At 44.0% G+C, this 26381-nt stretch overlaps 1 protein-coding gene across 1 annotated transcript in view; it reads right to left on the reverse strand.

The window, feature by feature from the left end:
- Nucleotides 1–26381, reverse strand: part of phyhd1 (phytanoyl-CoA dioxygenase domain containing 1) — a 42583-nt gene that overhangs the window by 9139 nt on the left and 7063 nt on the right. The window contains 7 exon segments of the mRNA XM_072240146.1: nt 2712–2828; nt 3231–3359; nt 9687–9708; nt 13157–13219; nt 20391–20446; nt 22982–23029; nt 25571–25646. Of these exon segments, the coding sequence (XP_072096247.1) occupies nt 2712–2828; nt 3231–3359; nt 9687–9708; nt 13157–13219; nt 20391–20446; nt 22982–23029; nt 25571–25646 (511 nt within the window).

The raw sequence follows: 26381 nt of genomic DNA on the forward strand, positions 1-26381 counted from the left end.
CAGAAATTCTGAGGATTGATCTCTCCTTAAAACATAGCAGTACTAATACAGCTGCAGGATCCTGCCCAAATGCAAAGCTTTTGAAATGATTCAAAGTTAAAAAAAAAAATTCATTATCAAAGTACACGCGTCACTGGATACAACCCTGAGATTCATTTTCTTGCAGGCATTCACAGTAAATACTAGAAACAATAGAATCAATGAAAGACCGCCAACAGGATGGACGATCAATGTGAAAAAGACAAATGGTGCAAATATATAAAAATATATATATATAAACAAACATTGAGAACATGTGATATAGAGTCTTTGAAAGTAAATCCTTAGGTTGTGGGAATGTTTCAGTGATGAGGCAAATGAAGTTGAGTGAACTTGTCTCTTCTGGTTAAAGAGCTTGACGATTGAGGGGTAATAACTGTTCCTGAACCTGGTGGTACGAGTCCTGAGGCTCCTGTACATCTTTGCTGATGGCAACAGCAAGAGAACATGGCCTGGATGGTGGGCATCCTTGATGATAGATGCTCCTTTCCTGTGACAGTGCTCCATGTGGATGTGCTCAGTGGCGGAGAGGGCTTTATCCATGATAGATTGGGCTGTATCAACTTATTTTTTTTGTAGGCTTTTCTGTTCAAGGGCATTGGTGTTTCCATAGAAGTCCATGATACAACCAGTCAATATTCTTTCCACCACACATCAATAGAAGTTTGTTAAAGTTTTCGATGGCAACTGACTCTTTGCAAATTTCTAAGAAAGTAGAGGTGCTGCTGTGCTTTCTTTGTAATAGTGTTTACATGCTGGGCCCAGGACAGATCCCCTGAAATCACACAGGAATTTGGAGTTCCTGACTCTCTCCACCTCTGATCCCCTAAAGGGTACTAGCTCATGGACTTCCAGTTTCTCCTTCCTGAAATCAATAAGTACCTCCTTGATTTTGCTGACATTGAGTGAGAGGCTGTTATTGAAGCACCACCTTTGATTCAGTAGTGACAAATTAGCATATAGGAGGGAGATTGAACATCTAGCACGAGGTGGTGCTACAACAACAACCTCTCACTCAATGTCAGCAAGACCTAGGAGATTCTAGGTCATCAGCAAATTTAAATATGGCAATGGATTTGTGATTAGCCTCACAGTCACAAGTATAAAGTGAGTAGAGCAGAGTGTTAAACCTTGTGATGGACTTGTGCTGTTGGAGATTATAGAGGAGATGTTGCCAATCCAAACTGATTGGGACCTACAAGTCAGGAAATTGAGGGTCCATTTGCACAAGGAGAGTAGAGGCCAAGGTCTTGCAGCTTACTGATAGTTTTCAGGGGATTATAATATCACTAACAGTAACAAGGGTTATTCTACAGGGTTGGTTTCTCCAGAGCACCAGAGGTTGAAGGGAGAACTGATAGAGGTTTATAAGATTATGAGAGGCATAGAGGGAGTAAACAGACAGCATCTTTTCCCCAGGATTGGAATGTCCAATACCAGAGGGGATGCATTTAAAGTGTGTGTGTGGGGAGGGGGGGAATAAATTCAAAGGAGATATGAGGGACACTTTTTAAACATAAAAACACGGAATGGTGGGTGCCTGGAATGCTCTGCCCAGGGTAGCGCTAGAGACAAATACATTAGGGACTTCTAAGAGTAAGGAAAAAGCAACATCAGGTGTTTATAATCAATCCTCCAACCCCGGAGAGTGACCGGAATTAACCCTTTGATGCAAAACTGACTTGACAGATTTTTTTTAACTGGTGAGAGATTTGCTGTTTGGGAGCGATGGGGTGATTTGAAATGAAATGGAAAGCTAATTGAGTAGAGGTCGTATTTAACAATAAAATCAGCCAAAGAACTAGAGAGGTTGACAATTTCTCAACAGTTGTTAATACACAAACACACTACCCGAAATGGTGGCAGATCTGATTCCATGGTAACTTCCCACAAGATGTTTTGATAGGCACACAAATGTGAGGGAATTGGAAGGAAATGGACATAATGTAGACAGCAGGTATTAGTTTAGTTGGCCATTTGATTATTAATTTAATTGGTTCGGCACAACATTGTGGGGCCAAACGGCCAGTTCCTGTGCAGTACTGTTCTATGTTAAAATAACAAGAACAGCAAAATCTATTTCTAAGGCATAACTATCACATTTTAAACCAGTGATCCTTATCCCTTTGAAATCCAAAATATAACGCCCTATAGAGCTCCTTGCTGTAACCTAGTCCCATAGTTTGGATGTGCTCACAAATATTTCTGACATAGTCCCAACTGCAATACATAATGAGTTGTTAAACCTAATTAACTATACTACTGTTGCAGTAGTAACTAACTTACAGAATTCAATATATTAAGACATGCAACCTTTCCAAACTTTTTTCTTTAATTCCATGGGCCAATACCATTAAGTAAGGGGACTGTGGACCCCAGATTGAGAAGAAAACACAGACACACTTAAATTAGCCGGCCAGGGGTGTAGTGGCATCCGCACTGGACTTTTGGGCAAGTGGTCCTGGGTTCCAATCCGGCCAGCTCCTTGCACACTTTCTATCTGTGCTGGGTTAAGCATTGAGCCAGCAACTTGGCCTTGTAAAAACAGACAAATGCTAAAGAAACAGCAGGGTTGCCAATGCGCCACAAAGCATGGAAAGGAACAACAACAATAACAATATACATATAAAGACTATAGTTAACAACCCCAGTCAAGAACAAATGGTATTTACCTTTCTTAACTGGAACAGAGATGAATTCATTATCTGGATAATTCGGCTCCTGTCCAACAAATTTGAGGAAAGGATACTCTCCATTTTGACTACGCATCATCCTCCGTGTAATACCAGCTATCAGTTGAAAGCAAAAATTACCATCATGTGAATAGGTAACTTGGCATCTTCAGTCAGAAATTACACCTTTCTATGGTATCCTATTACGTAAATATTTATTTCACATTGGCCAGTATCGGTATGATGTGCTAAGTGACCACATTCTATGCTGTGCCTTTCCATGATTTCTTTATGTTGTCCTATTCCATACACATTCTTCAGCCAAGAAAGTTGGTGTCAATGACTACAACCAGTCAACTAGACGCTCTACCTGAGGAATATCCACTATCCAGCACTGCCACAGTAGTACAGTTGAAGTTGGACAATTAATTACTGGTTGAGTACATGGTTCACTGATGGCTTGTGAAATATCACTAGTTGAATGTTAGATTACAAACTCAGTAAAGTTAAGTCTCTTACCTCTGTGGGAGCCTGGAATAAACCAAAGGCAGCCATTCTCCTCAGTTGCATCATCTAGTGCAATCCAAAAGCCTACAATGCTCCCAAGAGGCTCTGTGTACAAGAAAGTGGCATCCTGGTGCGGGGTTACTGGAAATAGTGAGAACAAAATCAATCGGCAATACTCTGAGGATGATCAGTGACCGGACTGAAATCTGTTCATCAGCTCCTAGCCCTAAGATGTTGAATCTGGTCAATTAAACATTTTCAAATAAATAGCAATCTTTTAAATTTGGTAACAGTACTAATAATTACAGAACCAAAGGAGGAACTAAGGTACAAATCGATCATGATCTAACTGAATGTCAAAAATCAGCTGTGGGTTTATAGCTATATTCTTTACCCATGTCCATTTCTAAATTATCCAACAAAATTAATTCATGTGCTGGCTTTCTTTAATTTGCCTTGAAAGCAATCAGCAGTCTTCCTCAAGTAAGAATAATTCACTGAAACCTCGCAGAAGGTAATGTATGCATCAATTGATACCGTTCCTTTTTTGTTGATGTTACGTACCCCGTAATTGGGTTGCCAAACCAGCAGAAATGGATCATTCAGTTGGAGTCTGGATTACTAGAACTAAGAAAGTTTTATTAAAGAAACAAGCAACACAGTACTCTAATCAAAAGGATAATAAGTGCAACAGTTCAGCAATGATAAACACACATGTACACAGAATTAAGATAACAGGATCAATCAAGCTCTATCGTTGTCTAGGGGTAAATGACCAGTTTCAAAGTGACGCAAAGTTCAGTTCAGTTCGCAGTAATCGCTGCCGTGGGAGATGGACAGTGTGGGGGGAAGGAGAGAGAGAGCAAAACGAATGAATATTCAAACGGCTTCCACACAGACCTTCGCAGTCAGCTTTCGGGCAAGTCCTTTGTGATGTCATCTGAGGTGACCGACCGTGACCCCTCCGTTTCCAGATACAATCGTTTCTCTGCGGTGAACCTGGCACCCAGGCAAGGGTGGACACACACCAGGTTCCCACCGATCGTGCCTTTCCACCCTGTGCGTCTATGGCTTGTCCCGCGACCAGCTGTCCAAAACTTCCCACCGAGTTGTGGGAGACGCACCGCTTCCAGGGTCTCGTTACCTTGGGGTGTCGTGTGTGTGTTGCCTTAGCGAACCTGTCCCTTTTTATCCCCCTGCTGGGGTATCGGCTGTCTATCACTTCAAACAGTTCAGGGTTCAAAGGGGGAGCCAATCTTGACAGCTCTCCTTCCGTTACTCTCTCCCGTCCCTTCATTAACATCTCCAAATGCTGCTCCATTGTTTTCCTTATCTCTCTTTCTCCTGAAGACAGGTGGCAGACCAACTGCTGATCCCACTGGTGCCAGCCCAGGCCAGCTAACATCTTAATCTATGTGTATTCTCGTCACACTTCCCCCCTTTAAGGATTTTTACCGGGGTAAAAATTACAAACATGAATACATTATTTGATACACACAAATACACATCTTTATCAGCTATTTGGCTAATACAGTGAATTTGAAGTTGTCAACACCTGGCAGACAGTCAGCCATCACATTTTCTGTTCCTTTTATATGTGTTATTAATAATCCCTTAGACCAGGCTCCAACTTAGCAAACTTCATAGTGGCCAAAAACACTGATGAATTGCGATCAATGTAACCTCTCATTGGGTTTCGTCTCGGACCACAATAACAAGGGTCGTCCCATTCCGACTTAGTTTTCTCTCACAAGGCCTTAGTAGGAGGGGGAGGGGTAGTAACCGCAGAGTTATTGCAAAACTTCCTACAGTACCCCACCATCTCCAAGAGCCTTCTGAGGGCCCTCTTGTCTGTCGGGGTTGGGATGTCAGAGATAGCCCGCACTGTAGCTTGCATTGCTGCCAGCTGCCCCTGTGTCACCACAATTCCCAGGTAAGTGACCTTCGTGTGGCCGAACTCATTTTTTTCAAGGTTCACTATCAAGCTGGCTTCAGACAGCCGTATTACATCACCAATATACACCTCTGTGTTCGTCAGCCCTTTCATCACCGAATTACTCATTCTATAGGGTTGGTGCTCGCTAGGCTACCCTAGTGTAACAAACACCACCCAACGTCCCAGTTCTTTGCATCGCCTCGGGACAATCAAACACACGTGTGCGAGTCGTTTAACTACTTCTCCTAAAGAGTCGCTTTGTTCGGGGATTAAGGGAGAGACCTTATCAGCAGAGCTGGCCAAAACAATAGCCTTCTCCCAACTGGTCGATACCATACTCATCTTTTCAAAATGGTTTTTTCCTCTTATCAGGGAGACCCTAGCTTCATTGATTTCCGTGCTAACACCGACTAGGTTTGCTAGCATATCAAAAGCCTGTGACCGTCTCAGTTCGCGTCGGCCATAATCAATAACATCCTTCCTCCGGTGCAGCCGGTAAACCTCTTTCATGATTCCACCAACTATTTCCTCCAGCACCTCAACATGTCCACCGAGGGGTACCTTGTGGGCCAGGTTAAAAATCTCATCCCCATAACTCTTTTGTACCACCCCCCATTCCTCATCTGCGGGTACGGTACTTGGTCTCCCTTTCTTCCTTAGCACTTCCTCCTCCACACAATAGCCAACTAGTTCCCTTGTTAATTCTGTGTCAGAGAGAGCTGTCTCCGCCAAAACCATCAGCCCCTCGTCTCGCTCCTGCGCCTGCACAAATTCTTTCCTGGCTAATGCTAAGTCTGTCTCAGCTCCCTCACTACCTCTTGTTTCACTACACTCCTTCTTTTCACTTTCTACCCCCTTCTCATACAAGGCTGGCAGAAACGTCTCAGCTAAATTTACTATCGCAGTCCCGTGATGAACCTGTGAGTCCATGGGCGGGGCCTCAATGCTGGCAGGCTGACCTGTCAATCTCACTGCTGGGAACACGATTCCCCCGGGTTGGTCATTACCGAGCAAGACTTCCACGCCTTTCATCGGTAATTCGGACCTCACCCCGATCGTGACTAGTCCAGAGACCAGGTTGCTTTGTAAGTGTATCTGGTGCAAAGGGACTGACTCTGTCCCTTCCCCAATACCTTTGACCTTGACCTCCCCAGTCTGGGTCTCTGAGCTAAACTCTAATACACTCTTCAGTATCAGTGACTGACACGCTCCCGTGTCTCTCCAGATCCGCACTGGAACTGGTTTTAACCCCTCCCTCACCGACACCAATCCGGCCGAGATAAACCTCTCGCGCCCTTCCTGAACTTTGGCAGACCTGTCCTCCCCTAGTGGTGCATTTACCAGCTCGATACAGCCAGTCAAAATCGCCGTTTTTCCTTTTCCCGTCTCCTTCTATGGGGCAAAGCACCTGGACGCAAAGTGTCTGACTTTCCCGCAATTATAACAGACGACCCCAGGAGACTTCCTACCAGACTGCTCCCGGTCTACCTTATCCTTCTCACTAGTCCCCGGCTTACTTTCTGACTTTTCTGGCAGACTCTCCCCGCCGTCCTGACTACCCTTCTGGTAGCCTTTACTCAGGGCAAACTTCATTTTATGCATCAACGCATACTCATCCGCCAACTTAGCAGTTGTGGCTAACGTGGCTGCCTCTTTCTCATCTAGGTAGGGTCTCATACTCTCAGGGACACCTTTAAACTGCTCAATCAGGATCAGCTGTAGCAGTCTGTCATAATCCCCATCTACCCCCTTCGAGGTGCGCCAACGCTCACAATATGTCTGCATCTCACGGGCAAACTCTAAATACGTGCGGTCCCACTGCTTCCTCGCATTCCGGAACCTCTGCTGGAATGCCTCCGGGACCAACTCATAAATCCTGAGGATGGCCTCTTTCACCACCTCATACCTCTGGGCATCTTCCGCAGACAAAGCTGAGTAAGCTTGTTGGGCTTTCCCTTTCAGTACACCCTGAAGCAAAACAGCCCACTTATCCCTCGGCCAGTCCTGACTCGTAGCAACTTTCTCGAAATGGAGAAAGTACCGATCCACGTCGGTATCGTAAAATGGGGGAACCAGCCTAACCTCCTGGGTTGCCCGGAACCCTCCACCTTGGTTCGGCACGGGCCCCTGCTCTGCCCTTATCCTTAACTTCTCCAGCTCGAATTCCCTTTCCCTCTGTTTCTCCTCTCGCTCCAACTGTCTCTCTCTCTCCTGCCTTTCTAACTCTTTCTCTTTCTCCCGCCTTTCTAACTCTCTCTCTTTCTCCTGCCTTTCTAACTGCTTCTCTTCGTGTTCTAACTGTCATACCCGGAACTCGTGCTCGGGTCTCAGTTTTTCAAGCTGCACCTGTACCGCGTCTCCAGCAGGTTTTTCAATAGACACCACCTCCAGCTCGCCTTGGGGAAACACACCTTTAGATACATAGTGCTCTACGATAGCTCTGTGTATCTCCTCTCTCCTCATTGTCGACTTCCCCTTAGCAAGATTCAACCGTTTGGCCACAGCTACCAATTCCAATTTCCTGGCATCCTCTAATGCCTCCAAGGTCGGCGCCTTTATAAATTCCTCAGCCTCCATTTCTGCTGTTTGTCTTTTCTTTCTTTCGGGAATTTTGACCCAATCAATTTACTCCGTCCCAAATTTAGCGTTCAAAATCGCAGACGAGAACCCCACTTATGTTACGTACCCCGTAACTGGGTTGCCAAACCAGCAGAAATGGATCACTCAGTTGGAGTCTGGATTACTAGAACTAAGAAAGTTTTATTAAAGAAACAAGCAACACAGTATTCTAATCAAAAGGATAATAAATGCAACAGTTCAGCAATGATAAACACACATGTACACAGAATTAAGATAACAGGATCAATCAAGCTCTATCGTTGTCTAGGGGTAAATGACCAGTTTCAAAGTGACGCAAAGTTCAGTTCAATTTAGTTCAGTTCAGTTCGCAGTAATCGCTGCCGTGGGAGATGGACAGTGTGGGGGGAAGGAGAGAGAGAGCAAAACGAATGAATATTCAAACGGTTTCCACACAGACCTTCGCAGTCAGCTTTCGGGCGAGTCCTTTGTGATGTCATTTGAGGTCACCGACCGTGACCCCTCCGTTTCCAGATACGATCGTTTCTCTGCGGTGAACCTGGCACCCAGGCAAGGGTGGACACACACCAGGTTCCCGCCGATCGTGCCTTTCCACCCTGTGCGTCTATGGCTTGTCCCGCGACCAGCTGTCCAAAACTTCCCACCGACTTGTGGGAGACGCACTGCTTCCAGGGTCTCGTTACCTCGGGGTGTCGTGTGTGTGTTGCCTTAGCGAACCTGTCCCTTTTTATCCCCCTGCTGGGGTATCGCCTGTCCATCACTTCAAACAGTTCAGGGTTCAAAGGGGGAGCCAATCTTAACAGCTCTCCTTCCGTTACTCTCTCCCGTCCCTTCATTAACATCTCCAAATGCTGCTCCATTGTTTTCCTTATCTCTCTTTCTCCTGAAGACAGGTGGCAGACCAACTGCTGATCCCACTGGTGCCAGCCCAGGCTAGCTAACATCTTAATCTATGTGTATTCTCGTCATATTGAATATTTATGTTCAAGTGGACAGGTATTTGTGCTGAAAAAGTGAACCACTTATAAGTGTTTGAGAATCAAATGTTAAAATTCATCTTGCCCTTGTGAGACTTCAAACAGTCTTATCCCACATTTATTTTATTTTCCCAATGACATGTCTCTACTTCGAGGAGGCTGAAGGGAACTGGACTGTGCTCATCTATACTCAGGTCAATATACAGATACGCAGTACAAATATTGTCTCCTTTACACTTGTGTACTGGAAATGATATTAAGCAATCTAGAAGCTTGAATCTCAATCTGAAGCCCACAAATGTAGCCACCAAAATTACTGTGAGCTTTTCATATTTTCTACATCCATAATTTACAAGTGTGTCTATTTGTATCAAATTGGGCTTATTTCTGTACTACATGGTCACACTTAAGGAGAAAATTTGCAAAATTAATTCACTTGGAACGCACAGCTATTACTGTTAACTCCATGACTAAGTTTACTACAGGAATCAGTATGCAAAGATGGACAACTATTAAGTTAAAAGCACTGAAGTGATGCAGCTGTTCAATTTCATAATAATTGTAAATGGGATTACGATTCGAGTCAAATTCTATCAAGCTGGATTTTATTTTGGAGTAATTGACTGCAACAGAGACACTCCAACTCGCAGTTTTGGGATCTCGAATCCCCAATGTAAAGTTAAAGGAAGAAGGGAAAACAGACCCTACTGTTTGCTCTCCAAATAGTGGCAGTCACCGCGCAGTGTCAGCAACACCACTACTTACAAATGCAAGTGACAGATGGGTTGGTTGTAAAATTATTTTTAAAAGAACAATTATTAAACAAAATTAATCCAGTTCTTGAAATGAATGTCCTCAGGGTTATGGCCCCTATTATCGATCGTTCTTTTCCAAAGCAAACTAACAGATAATCAGATGAGATGTCTGTCATGTAAGAGAAGTGCTTTCTGTCCTTACCTTCACCACCAATCTCTGGTTGCTGAAAAAATATACAATATCAGGTTGTTACAACTTTTGTAGAATGCTCAAAACAAAAAAGTATCCTTAGACAAATAACAAAAGCTAATTAGTAGACTATAATTAAAGCCAATTAGTAGACTATAATTAAAATGTAATTGAATTATGGAAGTTCAGTTGCACACCTTAATTCTTATATTTTTATGTCATGAAATGATACGCTCACAAGATCAAATAGAGTAATAGAGTACCACAGCATAGAAATAGGCCCTTTCGCAAACCGAAGTGAACCATTATTCTCCCTAGACCCCTCCATTACCCTCACATTAATGTACTTACCTAAATTTATCTGAAAAGGTTGTAATTGAATCCTCATCCACCACTTGCAGTGGCAGCTCATTCCACACTCTCACCAGCCTCTGAGTGAAGTTCCCCATCAGGTTCCCTCAAACATTTCACCTTTCACCCTTAACCCATGACCTCTAGTCCTAGTCTCACCCAACCTCAGCGGAAAAGGCCTGCCTGCAAAATAAACCAGTGGTTTCATTAAAAGTGAGAACAGGGTGGAAATTAGCGGGAAAAGATAGTAAAAATTTCAAGCTCAGACTGAAGACAAGCAGCAGTAGAAGAATTGAAAATGGGGTCTGAGTATGGCTGAAACAGGAACTGTTCCACTTTTTCAAATTCATTCGGATCTCCTCCCTCAACTATTTTTTTCCATGATAATGATAAACATTTTGGTGTTGCTTCCTCCACTTAAAGAACGTTTCCAGCGATTTCTGCTTTGCTGAAAAAACATTCACTGTTGGAGGGAGTGGCTCAGAACACTCAGGCCCTTTACAGTCTATCAACCTGAAAAAATAAGACCCTAACTAGCACCAATAAAATAATTTACCTGCTTTTAACTGAACTGCACTGTAGTGTAGTGGTTAGCGTAGCGCTTTACAATGCCAGCTGTAAGATCAGAGTGCGTTGCTGCTGCAGTCTACAAGGAGTTTGTACATTCTCCCCATGACTGTGAGGATTTCCTCCGGGTGCTCCAGCTTCCTCCCACCAAACATACAGATTGCACTGATGTACAAGCTAGCTATGGGCATGCTATGTTGATGCAGGAAACATGGTGACACTTGCCGGCTGCCCCAGCACTTCTCAGACCGTGCCGGCCTTTGACACAAACAACGCATTCTACTGTGCATTTCTGTGTTCTTTCAATGTTTCAATGAGTTTTTTTTTTTTAAAAAGATTAACTTTATTTGTCAAATGCAAAAGCTGATAGAGAAGGTCTTAATTTTCATCCAACTCATCCATTGCAAACCTATATTGTCACAACAAAGTAGAATCCAACTATTTTGTAAGTCATTGTTGCAATTGTTCTACCAGAAAGACCCTTGCATGGCAAAGTGACAAACTTCCTAAAGCAAATGTGATATAATTATTCTTGCCTCAACCTTATGGTCTATTGTACTTCAGAAATGAGACCAGATCCTTTCTGTAAAAGTCTATATGATATTAAAGTGTTTCCTGTTCTATATTTCCCAAAGAAGAATTGGAACCTGGTTCTGTGGAATGCTCTGCCTCAGAAGGCAGTGGAGGCCAATTCTCTGGATTCTTTCAAGAAAGAGTTAGATAGGGCTCTTAAAGATAGCGGAGTGAAGGGATATGGGGAGAAGGCAGGAAAAAGGTACTGATTGTGGATGATCAGCCATGATCACAGTGAATGGTGGTGCTGGCTCGAAGGGCTGGATGGCCTACTCCTGCACCTATTGTCTATTGCCAAAGGGAGCAGGGGGTGGATTTTTATTTTCTGGATCTTACTGGTCGTGCCCAACTGTGCCAGCTTCTGGGGTTTAGAGGCACTAACTCCCCGGAATACGGATAGCTTGCACAGTCTCTTTAAGGATTCAGGACCATCCCGCTGATTGGCAGCCAGGATTTCAATATTTAAGGAGCACCTGAACGGAGGTTCAGTGCTCAATCGTCTGTTCTACTTGGACTATCGTCTAGTTTATTCTGTTCTCACATCCAGCCTCGGATAGTCCGGAACTTGGGTCCACCCATCCTCGCCTAGGTCTCTTGCCACAGCATTACTTACTTACCCATTCACCTGTGGCTCAGCTGCCAAACTCTTGCCTCTGACTCCAAGAGGGCTTGAAGTTCCAATCCAGAGATTGGACTACAAGGAACTACGCATACATTCCAGGGAAATCCTGCACTGTTGGCGGGGGGGGGGGGGCAATTTTTGTTTGGAAGGAATGACAAACTGAGGCTCTGCTCTTTCAGACAGATGTTTAAGTATCCCATGTCATAGTTTTGAGGAAGAACAGTGCATGTTATTTTTCCAATGTAGGTCAATAAAGTGGATTTTCTCGTCATTGCCATTGCTCTCCGAGCAAGATTAGCCACTGCATTTCAATGTTAACTACACTTCACAACTGATTAATTGATTGGAGAGTAACACCTTATATTCCATCCAGGTAGCCTCCAACCCAATGGAATGAACATCAAATTCTGGAACTTCTGGTAATTGACCCCCCTCCCTTTCACCATTCTCCCATTCCCCCTCTCTGCCGATCTCCTCACCTGCCCATAGCCTACCTCTGGTGCTTCTCCCCTTCCTTTTCTTCCATGCTTTTCTATCCTCTATCAGACTCCCCCTTCTCCAGCCATTTATCTTTCACCAATCAGCTTCCCAGCTCTTTACTTCACCCCCTCGCCCGCCCACGGTCACCTGCCACCGTGTACTTCTTCCTCTCCTCCCCCCATCTACCGACTCCAACTTCTACCCTTCCTTTCCAGCCCTGAAGAAGGGTCTCGGCCCAAAAGGTCGACTGTTTACTCTTTGCCTGGCCTGCTGAATCCCTCCAGCTGTGCTCTTTCAGCTAGATGTTAAAATTAACCCATGTTACATAAGTTAAATAACCCAGGTCACAGTTTTGAGGAAAATCAGTGCCAGTGTTATTTTTCAACGTAGGTCAGTAAAGTGGATATTCTAGTCATTGCCATTGCTCTCGGTGTGAGTTTGGCTGCCGCATTTCTTCCACTGCAATGTAGGACTAAACAGCTGATTAATTGACTAGAGTTCACTGAACACAAAGGTCATGAAAGGAGCTCGGCAAGTGCCTGTCCTTTTTAAATTATACTTTAGGAATTTGCTAAGCCCTTGGCAGCACCTTTTAGGGAAGTCAATACAAAATGTCTATACTCAGGCTACCTCTATCCCACAGCTGTATCTCATAAAGCAGTGGAAAATAGAATAGGCATTTCTCCATATTCAAGACAGACATGATAATATCAAAACTACTGAATTTATTGCAACTTTCGAAGTTGAAGATATTTAATTTCCAATGAAAATAATAAACTAAGGATGCATTTACATAAAAGGTTTTGCTTCTGGATTTGCCAGTTCACCATTCATATATGCAAAAATCTATTCCATTGGGAAAAAAAAGTGAAATAATCACTTCAGGTACCTTAAAGATGTACATACTCTGCACAATGACGGGTTCCTGTAGACCCAACTTCTGGGCCACCTCCTGCAAACAAGATAAACACTTGTTTCAAAATGGGTATGACATATCTCCCATTCATTCAAATCACACACCATTTCAACATTCTCTGAAAAAGAAAAGCAGCCAGGCTGGTCGCTCTCATGTCTCCACTGAAGCTGCTCCCCAGAAGTTCACAGAAGGTGAAAACAGCAGGGAGTCAATTGGCTTTCCCTGCCTATGGAAGGGCAAGCAGTTTTGAGTCAGCCTGAGCAAAATACAAATAAAATGTTCAATTGAGACACAAGAGACTTGCTGAGTTCTGATGTTGCTTGGCCCACTAAGTTCTTCCACCAGAGTGTTTTTGCTGCAAGAAGATGTCAACACCTTGTGACTGAACATCAGGATCAAAGAACTGAACTATGAACAAAATACAACAAAATCAACATGTTTCTAGTTCTTAAGGGGCAAGTAACAAGAGCTTACAGAATAGTTAAGTACATAAAGAATAGTTAAGGGTTTAAGAGATTACTAGAGATTACTAAATCTCTTATTAGCTCTTCTTTCAGTTAGTCCTGACGAAGGGTCTCGGCCCGAAACGTCAACTGTACCTCTTCCTAGAGGTGCTGCCTGGCCTGTTGCGTTCACCAGCAACTTTGATGTGTGTTGCTTGAATTTCCAGCATCTGCAGATTTCCTCGTGTTTGCGTTGGGTATATGCAGAAAATGTGACATTAATTTATGTACTTATATTATCATGTTTATTCTATTACAACTTTAAGCAGGATCTCCCAGTGGCCACACATTTTAATTCCACATCCCATTCCCATTCTGACATGTCTATCCACGGCCTCCTCTACTGTAAAGATGAAGCCACACTCAGGTTGGAGGAACAACACCTTATATTCCGTCTGGGTAGCCTCCAAACTGATGGCATGAACATCAACTTCTCTAACTTCCGCTAATGCCCCACCTCCCCCTCGTACCCCATCTGTTACTTATTTTTATACACACATTCTTTCTCTCACTCTCCTTTTTCTCCCTCTGTCCCTCTGAATATACCCCTTGCCCATCCTCTGGGTCCCCCCCCCCCATCTTTCTTCCCGGACCTCCTATCCCATGATCCTCTCGTATCCCTTTTGCCTATCACCTGTCCAGCTCTTGGCTCCATCCCTCCCCCTCCTGTTTTCTCCTATCATTTTGGATCTCCCCCTCCCCCTCCAACTTTCAAATCCCTTACTCACTCTTCCTTCAGTTAGTCCTGACGAAGGGTCTCGGCCTGAAACGTCGACTGCACCTCTTCCTAGAGATGCTGCCTGGCCTGCTGCGTTCACCAGCAACTTTGATGTGTGTTACTTGAATTTCCAGCATCTGCAGAATTCCTGTTGTTTGCGTTATCCACCCATGGTAATGGGTACTCCTCTAGCCTAGAGACCTGATTCACCGTCAGCTTATAATCCCCACATATCCTCACCGTTTTGTCTGCTTTCAAAACTGGAACAATGGGAGCCACCCACCTTGAAAACTGGACGGGCTTAATAATGCCCAGCCTCTGTAAATGTTCCAGCTCCTCCTCGACTTTGCCTTTCATGGCATAGGGCACCGACCTGGGCTTAAAATAACATGGTGTAGCCTCAGGGTCGACATGGAATTTCACTGTCATGCCCTTCAGTGTGCCCAGCTCATCCCTGAAAGTGTCACTGTACCACTGCAGAATATCCTCCGTCGTGTGTGCATACTTAATTTTGTGCCAATTTAGCCGGATTTTGCAAAGCCAATTGCGACCCAAAAGACTGGGTCCCCTGCCCTCAGCTATCACTAGCCAGGCTTCAAATGAGGTATGGGCTGCCCCATATAGTTCCTAAGTTTGAGCTTTGACGGTCTAATGGGAGGCAGGTTGGACCCCCATGTCCTCCTGTAGGTCTCTTCACTAATGACCAATGCAATAGCCCCTGAATCAATCTCAAACTTAATGTCCTTTCCCCTGACAGTGACTGTGACATAATATGGTTCAGGTGGTTCCTCATCTGTTTCCACTGCAAAAATGTTGTAGGCACACGCTGCCTCTTCATCTGCTTCTTCTAGATGGTGTGTGGCTGCCTGAGCCTGTTGAGCTTTCCCCTGCCCAGGCTTAATCTTCTTAATCTTACCCTTTGAACTACTGCACTTTTTAGCTAAATGTCCCTCTTTGCTACAAGCATGGCAGACAGTGTCTTTGAATTTGCAATCATTTGCATAGTGCGTCCCTCCACACCAGAAACATTCCACCCGCTTTACCTGTTTACCAGTCTCCCTCCTGACTTGATGCACTGCCGCCAACTGCGACCCCCCCCCCCCCCCCCATGTCCTTTCTGGATATCCTTGACATTATTAGCAGCCATCTCCATGCCTTGGGCAATCTCCAAGGCTTTTTTTGAAAGTCAATGGTGGGGTTTCCCCTAATAGGTGCCGTTGTATGCCATCATTAATAATGCCACATACCAATCTGTCACGGAGCATGTCTTCCAACACCGCTCCGAAATCTCAGTGCTCCGACAGCTGCCGAAGCTCGGCCACAGACTGACCTGGCTTCCTGAAATGGCTGTGAAACTTACACCAGTGGACAATCACAGAAGGTTTCGGATTGTAGTGGTTCCCCACGAGCTTGACCAGTTCGTCATATGGAATGTCCCCCTGGTTTCCGTGGTGTGGCTAAATTCCTTATTAACTTGCAAGTCTTTGCCCCACACACACTCAGGAGAATAGAGTGCTTCTTAGTCTCGTCAGTAATTCTATTAACACAGAAAAAGTGTCCCAACCTTTCCTCATACTCTGGCCAGTCCTCCGTTAACTCCACAAATTCACCGATAGTCCCAAACGTAGCCATCTGAACGTGAGGCCCCTTAATCGGTGCTGCTGCTCCCGTTCAAAACGTGCTGACATGTCCACAAAACCAGTTCACCTCGTTGCCAAAAATATGTGATAACTTCTACGTTTAAAAAGGCACACTCAACAACTTCATGCCCAAAGAAACCACTTTATCGCGAACATCAAAACCGTTATGTATATACAGAGGCTTTCTCAACCCGTACGGCATGGCAGGAACACTATGTACAAAGCACACCGGTAGAAAAAGGACAGAAGTAAAAACCCCCCATTATCCTAATTAGTATTAACTTACTTTTAATAGTGCTCACATTACAACAAGAATATACAAATTAAAAAAAAACAAGCACCTCATAGCTTAGGTGTGGGATTGTTTTAGAATTTAAATGGTAGCAAATGCACCCAAAAAAAATTCAAAAATACAAAAAGCATTTGCAAGACAAAGATTCTCAGAGATGGGGATGGATGAAGCCATTGATGGGATTTGTATACATGAAGGACTTTTTAAGAGGATTGCTAGACCAGGCTCCAGTGTAGATCCATGAGTCAACGATGGTGAACACTAGGAGCAAGACAAGATGGGGACAGGAGCTGAGTGTTAGAGTACTGGTATAATCAAAATGAGAAAACCTGTAGATGCTGGAAATCCAGAGCGACACACACTAAATGCTGGAGGAACTCAGCAGACCAGGCTATGAGAAAAAAAGCTGATGTTTCGGGCCAAGGCCCTTCTTCAGGACAGGAAATGAAGGAGAGAAATCAGTGTAAGAAGGTGGGGAAGGGGAGGAAAATGTGCAAGGTGGCAGGTGATGGATGAAATGAGGGGAGGGAGAGGTGGTGAAGTCAAGAGCTGGGAAGTTAATTGGTGAAAGAGATAAAGAGCGGGAGAAAGGAAATTTCTGATAGGAGAGGGTAGAAGACCATGGAAGAAAGGAAGGGAGAGGAGCACCAGAGGGAGGCGATGGGCAGCTGAGGAGATAAAGTGAGAGAAGGAAACAGAAATGGGAATGGTGAGGGGGGGGGGGAGAATAATATTACCAGAAGCTCAAGAAATCAATGTTCATGCCATCAGCTTGGAGGCTACCCAGACGGAATACAAGGCGTTACTCCTCCAACCCAAGTGAGGCCTCATCCAGGCGGTAGAAGTGGTGGCAAGCGGAAATTGGGTGGAGGGGGTTGGTGGTGAGGGAAAGATCTGCTTGGTGGTGAGATACTGACGGAGATGGCAGAAGTTATGGAAAATTACGTGCTGGACACGGAGGCTGGTGGGGGTAGTGGACGAGGACAAGAGGAACACTTTTCTTGGTGTGGCAGCGGGAGGATGTGGTGAGGGCAGACTTGCACAAAATGGAAGAGATACTGTTGAGGGCAGCAGTGATGGTGCAGCAAGGGAAGCCCCTTTCTTTGAAGGAAGACATCCTAGTTGTTCTAAAATGAAAAGCCTCATCCTGAGAGCAGATGCAGCAGAGACGGAGGAACTGAGAAAGGGGAATGCCGTTTTTACAAGTGTCAGGGTGGGAAGAGATATAGTCTAGATAGCTGTGAGAGTCAGTGGGTTTATAAAAGATATCAGTAGATAGACTGTCTCCAGCGATGGAGACAGATCAAGAAAGGGGAGACAGGTGTCAGAAATGAACCAAATAAATTTGAGGGCAGGGTGAAGTTGGAGGCAAAGATGTTGAAGTCGACGAGCTGGGTATGGGTGCAGGAAGCAGCACCAGTGCAGCGTAGGAAAAGCTGGGGAGCGATACCGATGAAGGCTTGGAACATGGACTGTTACACATAGCCGACAAAAAGGCAGGCATAGCTGGGATCCATGCCAGTGCACATGGCTACACCTTTTGTTTGAAGGGAGTGGGAGGAGCTGAAGGAGAAATAATTGAAGGCGAGGACCAGTTTCGCCAGACGGAGGGCAGTGGTGGAGGACTGGAACTGGTTGGGTCCGTGGAGATCCCGTCCACCAGCATTCTCCATTCATGTCGGAAGGGTTGCTCTGTAATAACGACCATTCAGCTGATTGAGAAGTATACATTTGGAGGACACATCACTAATTAACATCGCAATGTTGACTTCCCCTCGTATGGTGATGAAATGTTCACAAATGAATGGCCAAGATCGGGGAACAACACAACCAAACCATCAACCACCCGAGCTACATATTTTCCGAGTTACTTCCAACAACTTCGACCATCAAGTGCTCAGATGCGCTCGCTGTCGGTAGAACTTCGCCTGCAAGCAAGCCAGCTGCCACACGGGAGCAACTTTTCCACGAATGCTTAAGGCGAGATACACTATCACGAAGCGTCAGTTACAGGCCGCCAGTCAGCCATCCAATGGTTCATCGCCAGGCAGAACGGGAAATGTACGGTCCATAGTGTCAACCAATCAGATTAATAGGTATATAAAGGTCAAGCATTTGGAAGACATACCACAAGTTAACAGAGCACTGATGATGTCGCCTCGTATGGAGACAAAATGTTTGCAAATGAATTGCAAAGGTCAGTGAACAAGTTAACCCAACCAGAGCCAGTCTGTCACAGTCCCAGCAGAGCAGACAAAAGCAGATTAGCCTTTACAAAGTGGCCCCATCATTAATAAAGGATTAACCTCGTTTAATGGATAATCATTTCAAAACCTTACATTAACTCTTAACCTACTTTCATGTTGGGCTACCTGACCTGAGTTTCAAAAAATTTGTTTGAAGAGAATTGAAGTGTTTATTTTGGCAAACACTGCCACAAGATTAATCTACTGTTTGCCCATTTTATGGGACGTGGGGGTCAGGGAACAACTACCTTCTTCGTCAAAGAAAGGGGCTTCCCTTCCAGCACCATCAGCGCTGCCCTCACCCACATCTCTTTCATTTCGCACACATGTGCCCTCACCCCATCCTTCTGCCACCACTAAGCACATCTATCCCTCCCACCCCCACCCCCATTATTCACAGGGATCACTCTCAACACAGCACCCTAGTCCATTCATCCCTCCTGGCACTTATGCTTGCAAGCGGGACAAGTGCCATACCTGCCCTACACCTCCTCCTTTACTACCATTCAGGGCCCCAAACAGTCCTTTAAAGTGAGGCGATATTTCACCTGCAAGTCTGCTGGGGTCATCTGCTGTATCCAGTGCTCTTGATGTGGCCATCTGTATATCAGTGAGACCCAATGTAGATTGGGAGACCGTTTCGCAAAAAGCGAAATCTCCTGGTGGCCACCCATTTCAATTCTACTTCCCATTCCAACCTATCAGTCCCTGACCTCCTCTACTACCAGGATGAAGCCATACACAGGTTGGAGGAGCAACACCTTATATTCCATCTGGGTAGCCTCCAATCTGATGGCATGAACATCGATTTCTGGAACTTCAAGTAATGCCCCCCCCTCACCATTCCTGTTTCCCCCCCCTCACCGTTCCTGTTTCCCCCCCCCTCACCTCCCTCTGGTGCTCCTCTCCCTTCCTTTCTTCCATCCTCTCCTATCAGATTCCCCCTTCACCAGCCCATTATCTCTTCCACCAATCAACTTCCCAAGACTTTACTTCATCCCTCCCACTCTCCCAGTTTAACCCATCACCTGCCACCTTGTACTTTTTCCTCCACTTCCCCCACCTTTCTCTGACTTCTCCCCTTCCTTTCCAATCCTTACAAGGGTCTCGGCTCGAAATGTCGACTCTTGACTCTTTACTCTTTTACATAAATGCTCCCTCAACTGCCGAGTTGCTGCAGGATTTTGTGTATTACACTGGTATAATCAATTTGTCTTGGATGGCCACCAAGCTTGAGACAAAGATGATTCTGAGGTTGCTTACAGTCCAGGTCAGCTGGAATCTCTTGTCTTATAAATCAATTTGACCAAATAGATCTTGTGACAAGGAACAAAGGCAATGGGTGTAGGCTTCATTATATTGAAATGGAAAATTATGTTTGCTCATCCAGTCCTAGGTATCAGAGAAACAGCATGACAGATCAGTAGAGAAACAGTGATTGTGCCAAGGTAGAGCTACACGACAGTATTGAGCTAGGAAACTGTAAAACATTTGCAACAGTTAGTTCCAATGTACAGTAGCAATTTCCAATAGATTTGTGGTGCTGAACTAATATGAGGTAATTAGTTCAAGGTAATTTAAAAAAAACTATTGATGTGGTCAGATAGGATGGAACAGGTTGAGATTCCAGGGGGGAAAAAAACATTGTTAAAACTAAAATTTACAGGAGCATTACATGATTGTACCTAGGGTCAGCAATTTAAAACAACTGTGATTTAGAATAAGAATCGTAACTGTTAATAAAGTCCCACAATCGAATGGTTGTGGCAATTTACTAATGAGCTGACAATAAACTCAGATGGACTCACCTGCACTTTGTGTGAATGTGTGAGATTCTTGAACGTAGGTTCCAGGACATGAAGTGCTACGAACAAAACATTTGACTTAATAAAAGCAAATGTTTGAAAGTACAGACAAGATATCACCCCAACGTTACCCTGGTTTTAATCTGGAAAGACATTCCGGGTCTTATCAAATCACATTTATTACATTGATACTCTGCTTGTATGCAGTGGTACATTTTATTAAACCTTTTTTTATAAAATAAACTTTGTCAGTGTCAAAATAAATAAGAATTTGTCAATTCTATTATGTATTTAAACTTACCCACTAATGTTCCTAAATCAAACAGATACATATTGAAAATGAAGAACATGAAACACCAAAAAAGGTTTTCCTGCCCCATAGAGAATTACTTATGCCTTCAACTCATCTTAGCTTTCTTGGGCTAAAGACTGAACAAAATAATTGTGCACCCCACCCCCAATCATTTAATGATAAACAGCAAATTCAGATGCATAACACAAGAACAAATAAGAGCAGGAGTCAGCCATCTGGTCCGTTGAGCCTGCTCTACCATTCAATAAGATCATGGCTGATCTGGCCATGGACTCATTTCCAACTACCTGCCTTTTCCCCATAACTCTCAATTCCCCTACTATGCAAAAATCTATGCAACCTTGTCTTAAATATATTTACTGAGGTAGCCTCCACTGCTTCATTGGGCAGAGAATTCCACATTCACCACTCTGGGAAAGGCAGTTCCTCCTCATCTGCATCCTAAATCTACTCCCCTGAATCTTGAGGTTATATCCCCTAGTTCTAGTCTCACCTACCAGTGGAAACAACTTTCCTGCCTCTATTGTATCTATCCTTTTCATAATTTTATCCGTTTCTACAAGATCTCCTCTCGTTCTTCTGAATTCCTGTGAGTACCGTCCAAGGTGACTCTCTCCCCCCCCTCATAGTCTAACACCCTCATCTCTGGAATCAATCTGGTGAACCTCCTCAGCACCGCCTCCAAAGCTAGTATATCTCCTTCAAGTAAGGAGACCATACTGCATGCAGTTCTCCTGGTGTGTCCTCACTAGTACCCTGTACAATTGCAGCATAACCTCCCTGTTCTTAAATTCAGTCCCTCTGGCGATGAAGGCCAACTTTCCATTTGCCTTCTTGATAGCCTGCTGCTCCTGCAAACCAACTTTTTGCCCTCTCGCCTGCTGCTCCTGCAAACCAACCTTTTGCCCTCTCGCCTGCTGCTCCTGCAAACCAACCTTTTGCCCTCTCGCCTGCTGCTCCTGCAAACCAACCTTTTGCCCTCTCGCCTGCTGCTCCTGCAAACCAACCTTTTGCCCTCTCGCCTGCTGCTCCTGCAAACCAACCTTTTGCCCTCTCGCCTGCTGCTCCTGCAAACCAACCTTTTGCCCTCTCGCCTGCTGCTCCTGCAAACCAACCTTTTGCCCTCTCGCCTGCTGCTCCTGCAAACCAACCTTTTGCCCTCTCGCCTGCTGCTCCTGCAAACCAACCTTTTGCCCTCTCGCCTGCTGCTCCTGCAAACCAACCTTTTGCCCTCTCGCCTGCTGCTCCTGCAAACCAACTTTTTGCCCTCTCGCCTGCTGCTCCTGCAAACCAACCTTTTGCCCTCTCAAATCCCTCTGCACAGCAGCGTGCTTCAATTTCTTACTATTTAAACAATAATATGCTCTTTCATTTTTCCTTCCAACATGGGTGACCTCACATGTACCAGCAATGTACTCCATCTACCTGACCCTTGCCCATTCATTTAACCCATCTCAGACACCCCCCCCCCCCCGCAAAAGTTCATTTCAGGGAGGGAGCACCATCAATTTGCGGGAGACTTCCGGGAGAGGTGAGATGTCTGCAATAGAGTAGCTCCTTGGCAGCTAGCCAGCTTGTTTAAATAACATTAGCTATGCTAATGAACGAATGACACCTGTTAAACTTATCTCAACATGTCTTTTACAGTCTTAACCCACCATGGGCAATAGAAAAGTCACTGTCGCAAACAGTGCAGCGAGCAACACTGTCATTATTTTGACCCCTATTAGGCAGGGGTACAATTTAGTGTAGTCTGGGGTGAAGTAGGATTTATATTTTCTTTTTTTGGAACACTCTCGCTCTTGCTATCTCTCGTGCACGTTTACTTTCTTGCTCTCGTTCGCGCTCTCTCGTGGTTGCTCTCACTCGCACTTGCTTTCTTGCTCTCACTCTCACTGTCTCGCACTTGCTTTCTTGTTCATGCACTCGCTCTCTCACTCTTTCTCACGCTCTCTCTCAAAAAAATCAATTTCCGGGACATTGTATATAATTTGCGGGTATCAGGGAGCCACTATTAACATGCGGGAGACTCCCGGAACTTCCGGGAGAGGTGGGATGTCTGCCATCTACATCTCTCTGCAGACAGTTATCTGTGAAATACACAGCAAACCCTTTCAAATCAGAAATGACTGTAGCTTGAGCTTTTTGCTGTTATTTATAACTACAAGTTTCACAAAAGTTTTAAGTAATCACTTAGATTCCTTTGCCAACACAGTTCTACATCTGACACAGTGAGGTAACAGTCAATACATTTCCAAGCAGCATAAAAAATTAACTTTACCATGACCAATTTTATTTATGGAATTTTCTTTTGATTTTAGAAGATCACCTGAATGAAAAGAAAAACCAAGAATCAGTCACGTTGTGGCCCTCATTGGATGATTAAAATACATGCTAAATCAGCAAAGTTTAGCCTTTGGAGTCGTTCACCTGGTGATCAGAATAGCTAGGTGGTATTGAAGTTCCTGCGTCAACAGCTCGAGCCCACAGCAGAGGCACCACAAATTGCTCTCCTGCCTGTGGTTTGGCGAACAGGAAATAAAATCCAGCAAATTACTGTTTTGTTCACCTTCAGTGACTAGAGCTGGAGGTCATAGGTTGAAGGTGAAATGTGAAATGTTTAAAGGGAACATTAGGGAGAACTTCACTCAGAAGGTGGTGAGGGTGTAGAATGAGCTGCCAGCAGAAGTGGTGGATGTCGGTTTGATTTCAACATTTAGAGAAGTTTGGATAGGTACATGGATGGGAGGGGTATGGTCCAGGTGCAGGTCAATGGGCTTAGACAGATTGATCGTTCAGCACAGACTAGATGGGCCAAATGGCTTGTTTCTGTGCTGTAATGTTTTATGACTTTAGGACTCTTACTGAATGTACATCGTTATTAAGAGGCCTGAACCACTTTAAACACTTCTTGAACATGTCGTGATATTGTTCATTGTTAAAGTCTGCATGTAACAAATGATCATGGGTAAGAAACTGTTCATAGTGCAAGACTCAGAAATGGTCTGTGACTTCAGCAAAGGTTGAATGAAAATACCACGACGTACAGAACGGTGATTGCACAACTATTTTGGACATCCAATACTGCTCGACAGACCATAGACAACAACTCTTCATCTCAACTTTAATACTTATTGTTTATTTATTATTATTATGAATTGAATTAACTTTATTACTTATATCCTTCACACACCTGAGTGGTGAAAATCTTTACGTTATGTCTCCGTCTAAATGTGCAATTTATAGTAATTTGTCATAAATAGTATGTACAACAGGACAGTTAATATAGCATAGAAATACAATTAAATCAGTGTGAATTAATCAGTCTGATGGCCTGGTGAAAGAAGCTGTCTTGGAGCCTGTTGATTCTGGCTTTTATGCTATGGTACTGTTTCCTGGATGGTAGCAGGTGGAACAGTTTGTGGTTGGGGTGACCTGGGTCCCCAGTGATCCTTTGGCCCTGTTTACACACGTCTCAGCAAATGTCCTGAACAGTGGGAAGTTCACATCTACAGATGCGCTGGGCTATCTGCACCACTCTCTGCAGAGTCCTGCGATTGAGGGAGGTACAGTTCCCATACCAGGCAGTGATGCAGCCTATCAAAGTACTGGTATGTACAGACCATGTGAGATCCTCGGTGATGTGTATGTTGAGCAAGTTGAAGCTGTTCACCCCTCAACCCAAGATCCATTGATGTCAATAGGGGTCAGCCTGTCTCCATTCCTCCTGTAGTCCACAACTCCTTAGAGGTTGTGACATTAAGGAAGAGATCATTTTCTTGACACCACTGACAGGAAGTCCAGGATCCAGGTTAAGTGCCAAGTTGATGCAGTCTTTCATTGATTCTATGATGGATTTATTGAGGATGCACCCAAGAAAATGAGTCTCAAGGTTGTATATGGTGACCTATACGTACTTTGATAATAAATCTTTTGAGCTGGCAGCTAAGATTCACACTTGTTGGGTTCCTGACTATGGGAGCTCTTGCTCCAGGAGTTTGCGGCTCTAAATGCCAGCTCCGTACAGGCATTTGATGATGGCGACACTCCAGGAATTCACCAAATGGCAATCTCTGAAAGTTGGAGGAAAACGATCACCCCTCAGATGAGTAGTTAAGTGGGGCAAGAGGAAGTCAAGTTGACTCTTGTAGATATGAAATGGACAGAAATTACACTGATCCTGATATACTAAGGGCTTGTACAATTAAAAAAAAACAATGTAAATCTCTTTCACAACAAAGCACTTTAAAGTTCTGAAACTATTGTGGGCAAAACAAAAATAAGATGTCATTTCATTTATGATAGCTCCAATAAAAAAAGATTAGCTTTCTTTATCATGCATGTCAAAATAGAGTGAAATGAGTGATTTGTATCCTATCAGTGAGGATTGTGCTAAGCAGATCTCAGGTGTTCCTGGCACTAACCTAGCACGCTCCCAACTCGTGAATTCTAACTGTACATCTTTGGAATGTGGGAGGAAACCAGAGCACCTGGAGGAAACTCACATGGTTATGGGGAGAGCATATAAACTCTGCTCATAGCAGCGGGAGTTGATCTCCAATTGGTGATCACTGTTGCTGTAATAACATTATGCTAACCATTACACTATCCCACCTGGTTCAGCTCTTTGACAGAGCCATCCAGGGAATGTGTTTTCCCCATATCCCCAGTAATTATCCATTTTACTCCTGAATCATAGGATTTGCTTCCAGCACCCTTTCAGAGCATTCTGAAACAGTTCACTTTTTCCCCTTATAATTCATCTTTTTCTGCTTCTCCAATCCTGTGTCTTCAGCATAATTGCATGAAGTGTATATTAATACACATTTTCATTGTGGACTACAATAACTTGAATAGAGGGTCACATCACCTTTGCTGTCAATCACTCCGCGTTCAAAGAAGAATCAAATTTTGTCCCCACTGGTCAGGAAGTAATCTGTGCTTCCCTAAGAAAAGGGTGTATATATTACTTTAATATCAAGACTTTATTACAAAAAGTATGAAGAGATTCATCTTCCAACTTTAACCAGATTACTCGCCTGTTTTGGTTGAGACTATTTGGGAATACATCAAGACCAAAAAATAAAAGGAAATTTATTCTTTATGGCCCTGAAAAGTCAGGAGAATTGGACCGCAGATCACAAGAACTATTAAGTGAAAAGTCAATGAATGCAATATCAGGAAAGGTAATTGGAATAAATCTCCCAGCTGTAATACAAATGCTCAGGATTTTCAAACACAACTGTGGGCTACAATGGAGAGCTGAAAAAAATATAGGCAAGGCAGCAATTCTCTGAATGGTAATTTAATCACTTCAATTTTTATAGTAAGTACTAAATTTCAGATATTTTTAAAAATCAAATTGAGATATTTTCCTCTATATTCATTATTTTCATTCTTAGCACTTTTCATTTCCACTTCTAATTAGTGTGCCTTTCTGCAATAGGCACAATGACACAAGGCTCATGTGGCAGGAAGATCCACATGAATTTAAGTTTGATCATTTTGAAGAAGCACTTTTAGAAGAAGCACATAATATACACAGGAATATCCTTAATGCATAATGATAACGCTGGTATCTCCTCCCAGCTTCAAACCCCAACATAACAGAAACCTAGACCAAGACAGAACAATACTTAACTGATAAAGCCTAGTTGAAAAGACTGAGGTCCTTGTATGAA

This window comes from Mobula birostris, chromosome 22, assembly GCF_030028105.1.
Source record: "Mobula birostris isolate sMobBir1 chromosome 22, sMobBir1.hap1, whole genome shotgun sequence".
Taxonomy (NCBI): Eukaryota; Metazoa; Chordata; class Chondrichthyes; order Myliobatiformes; family Myliobatidae; genus Mobula; species Mobula birostris.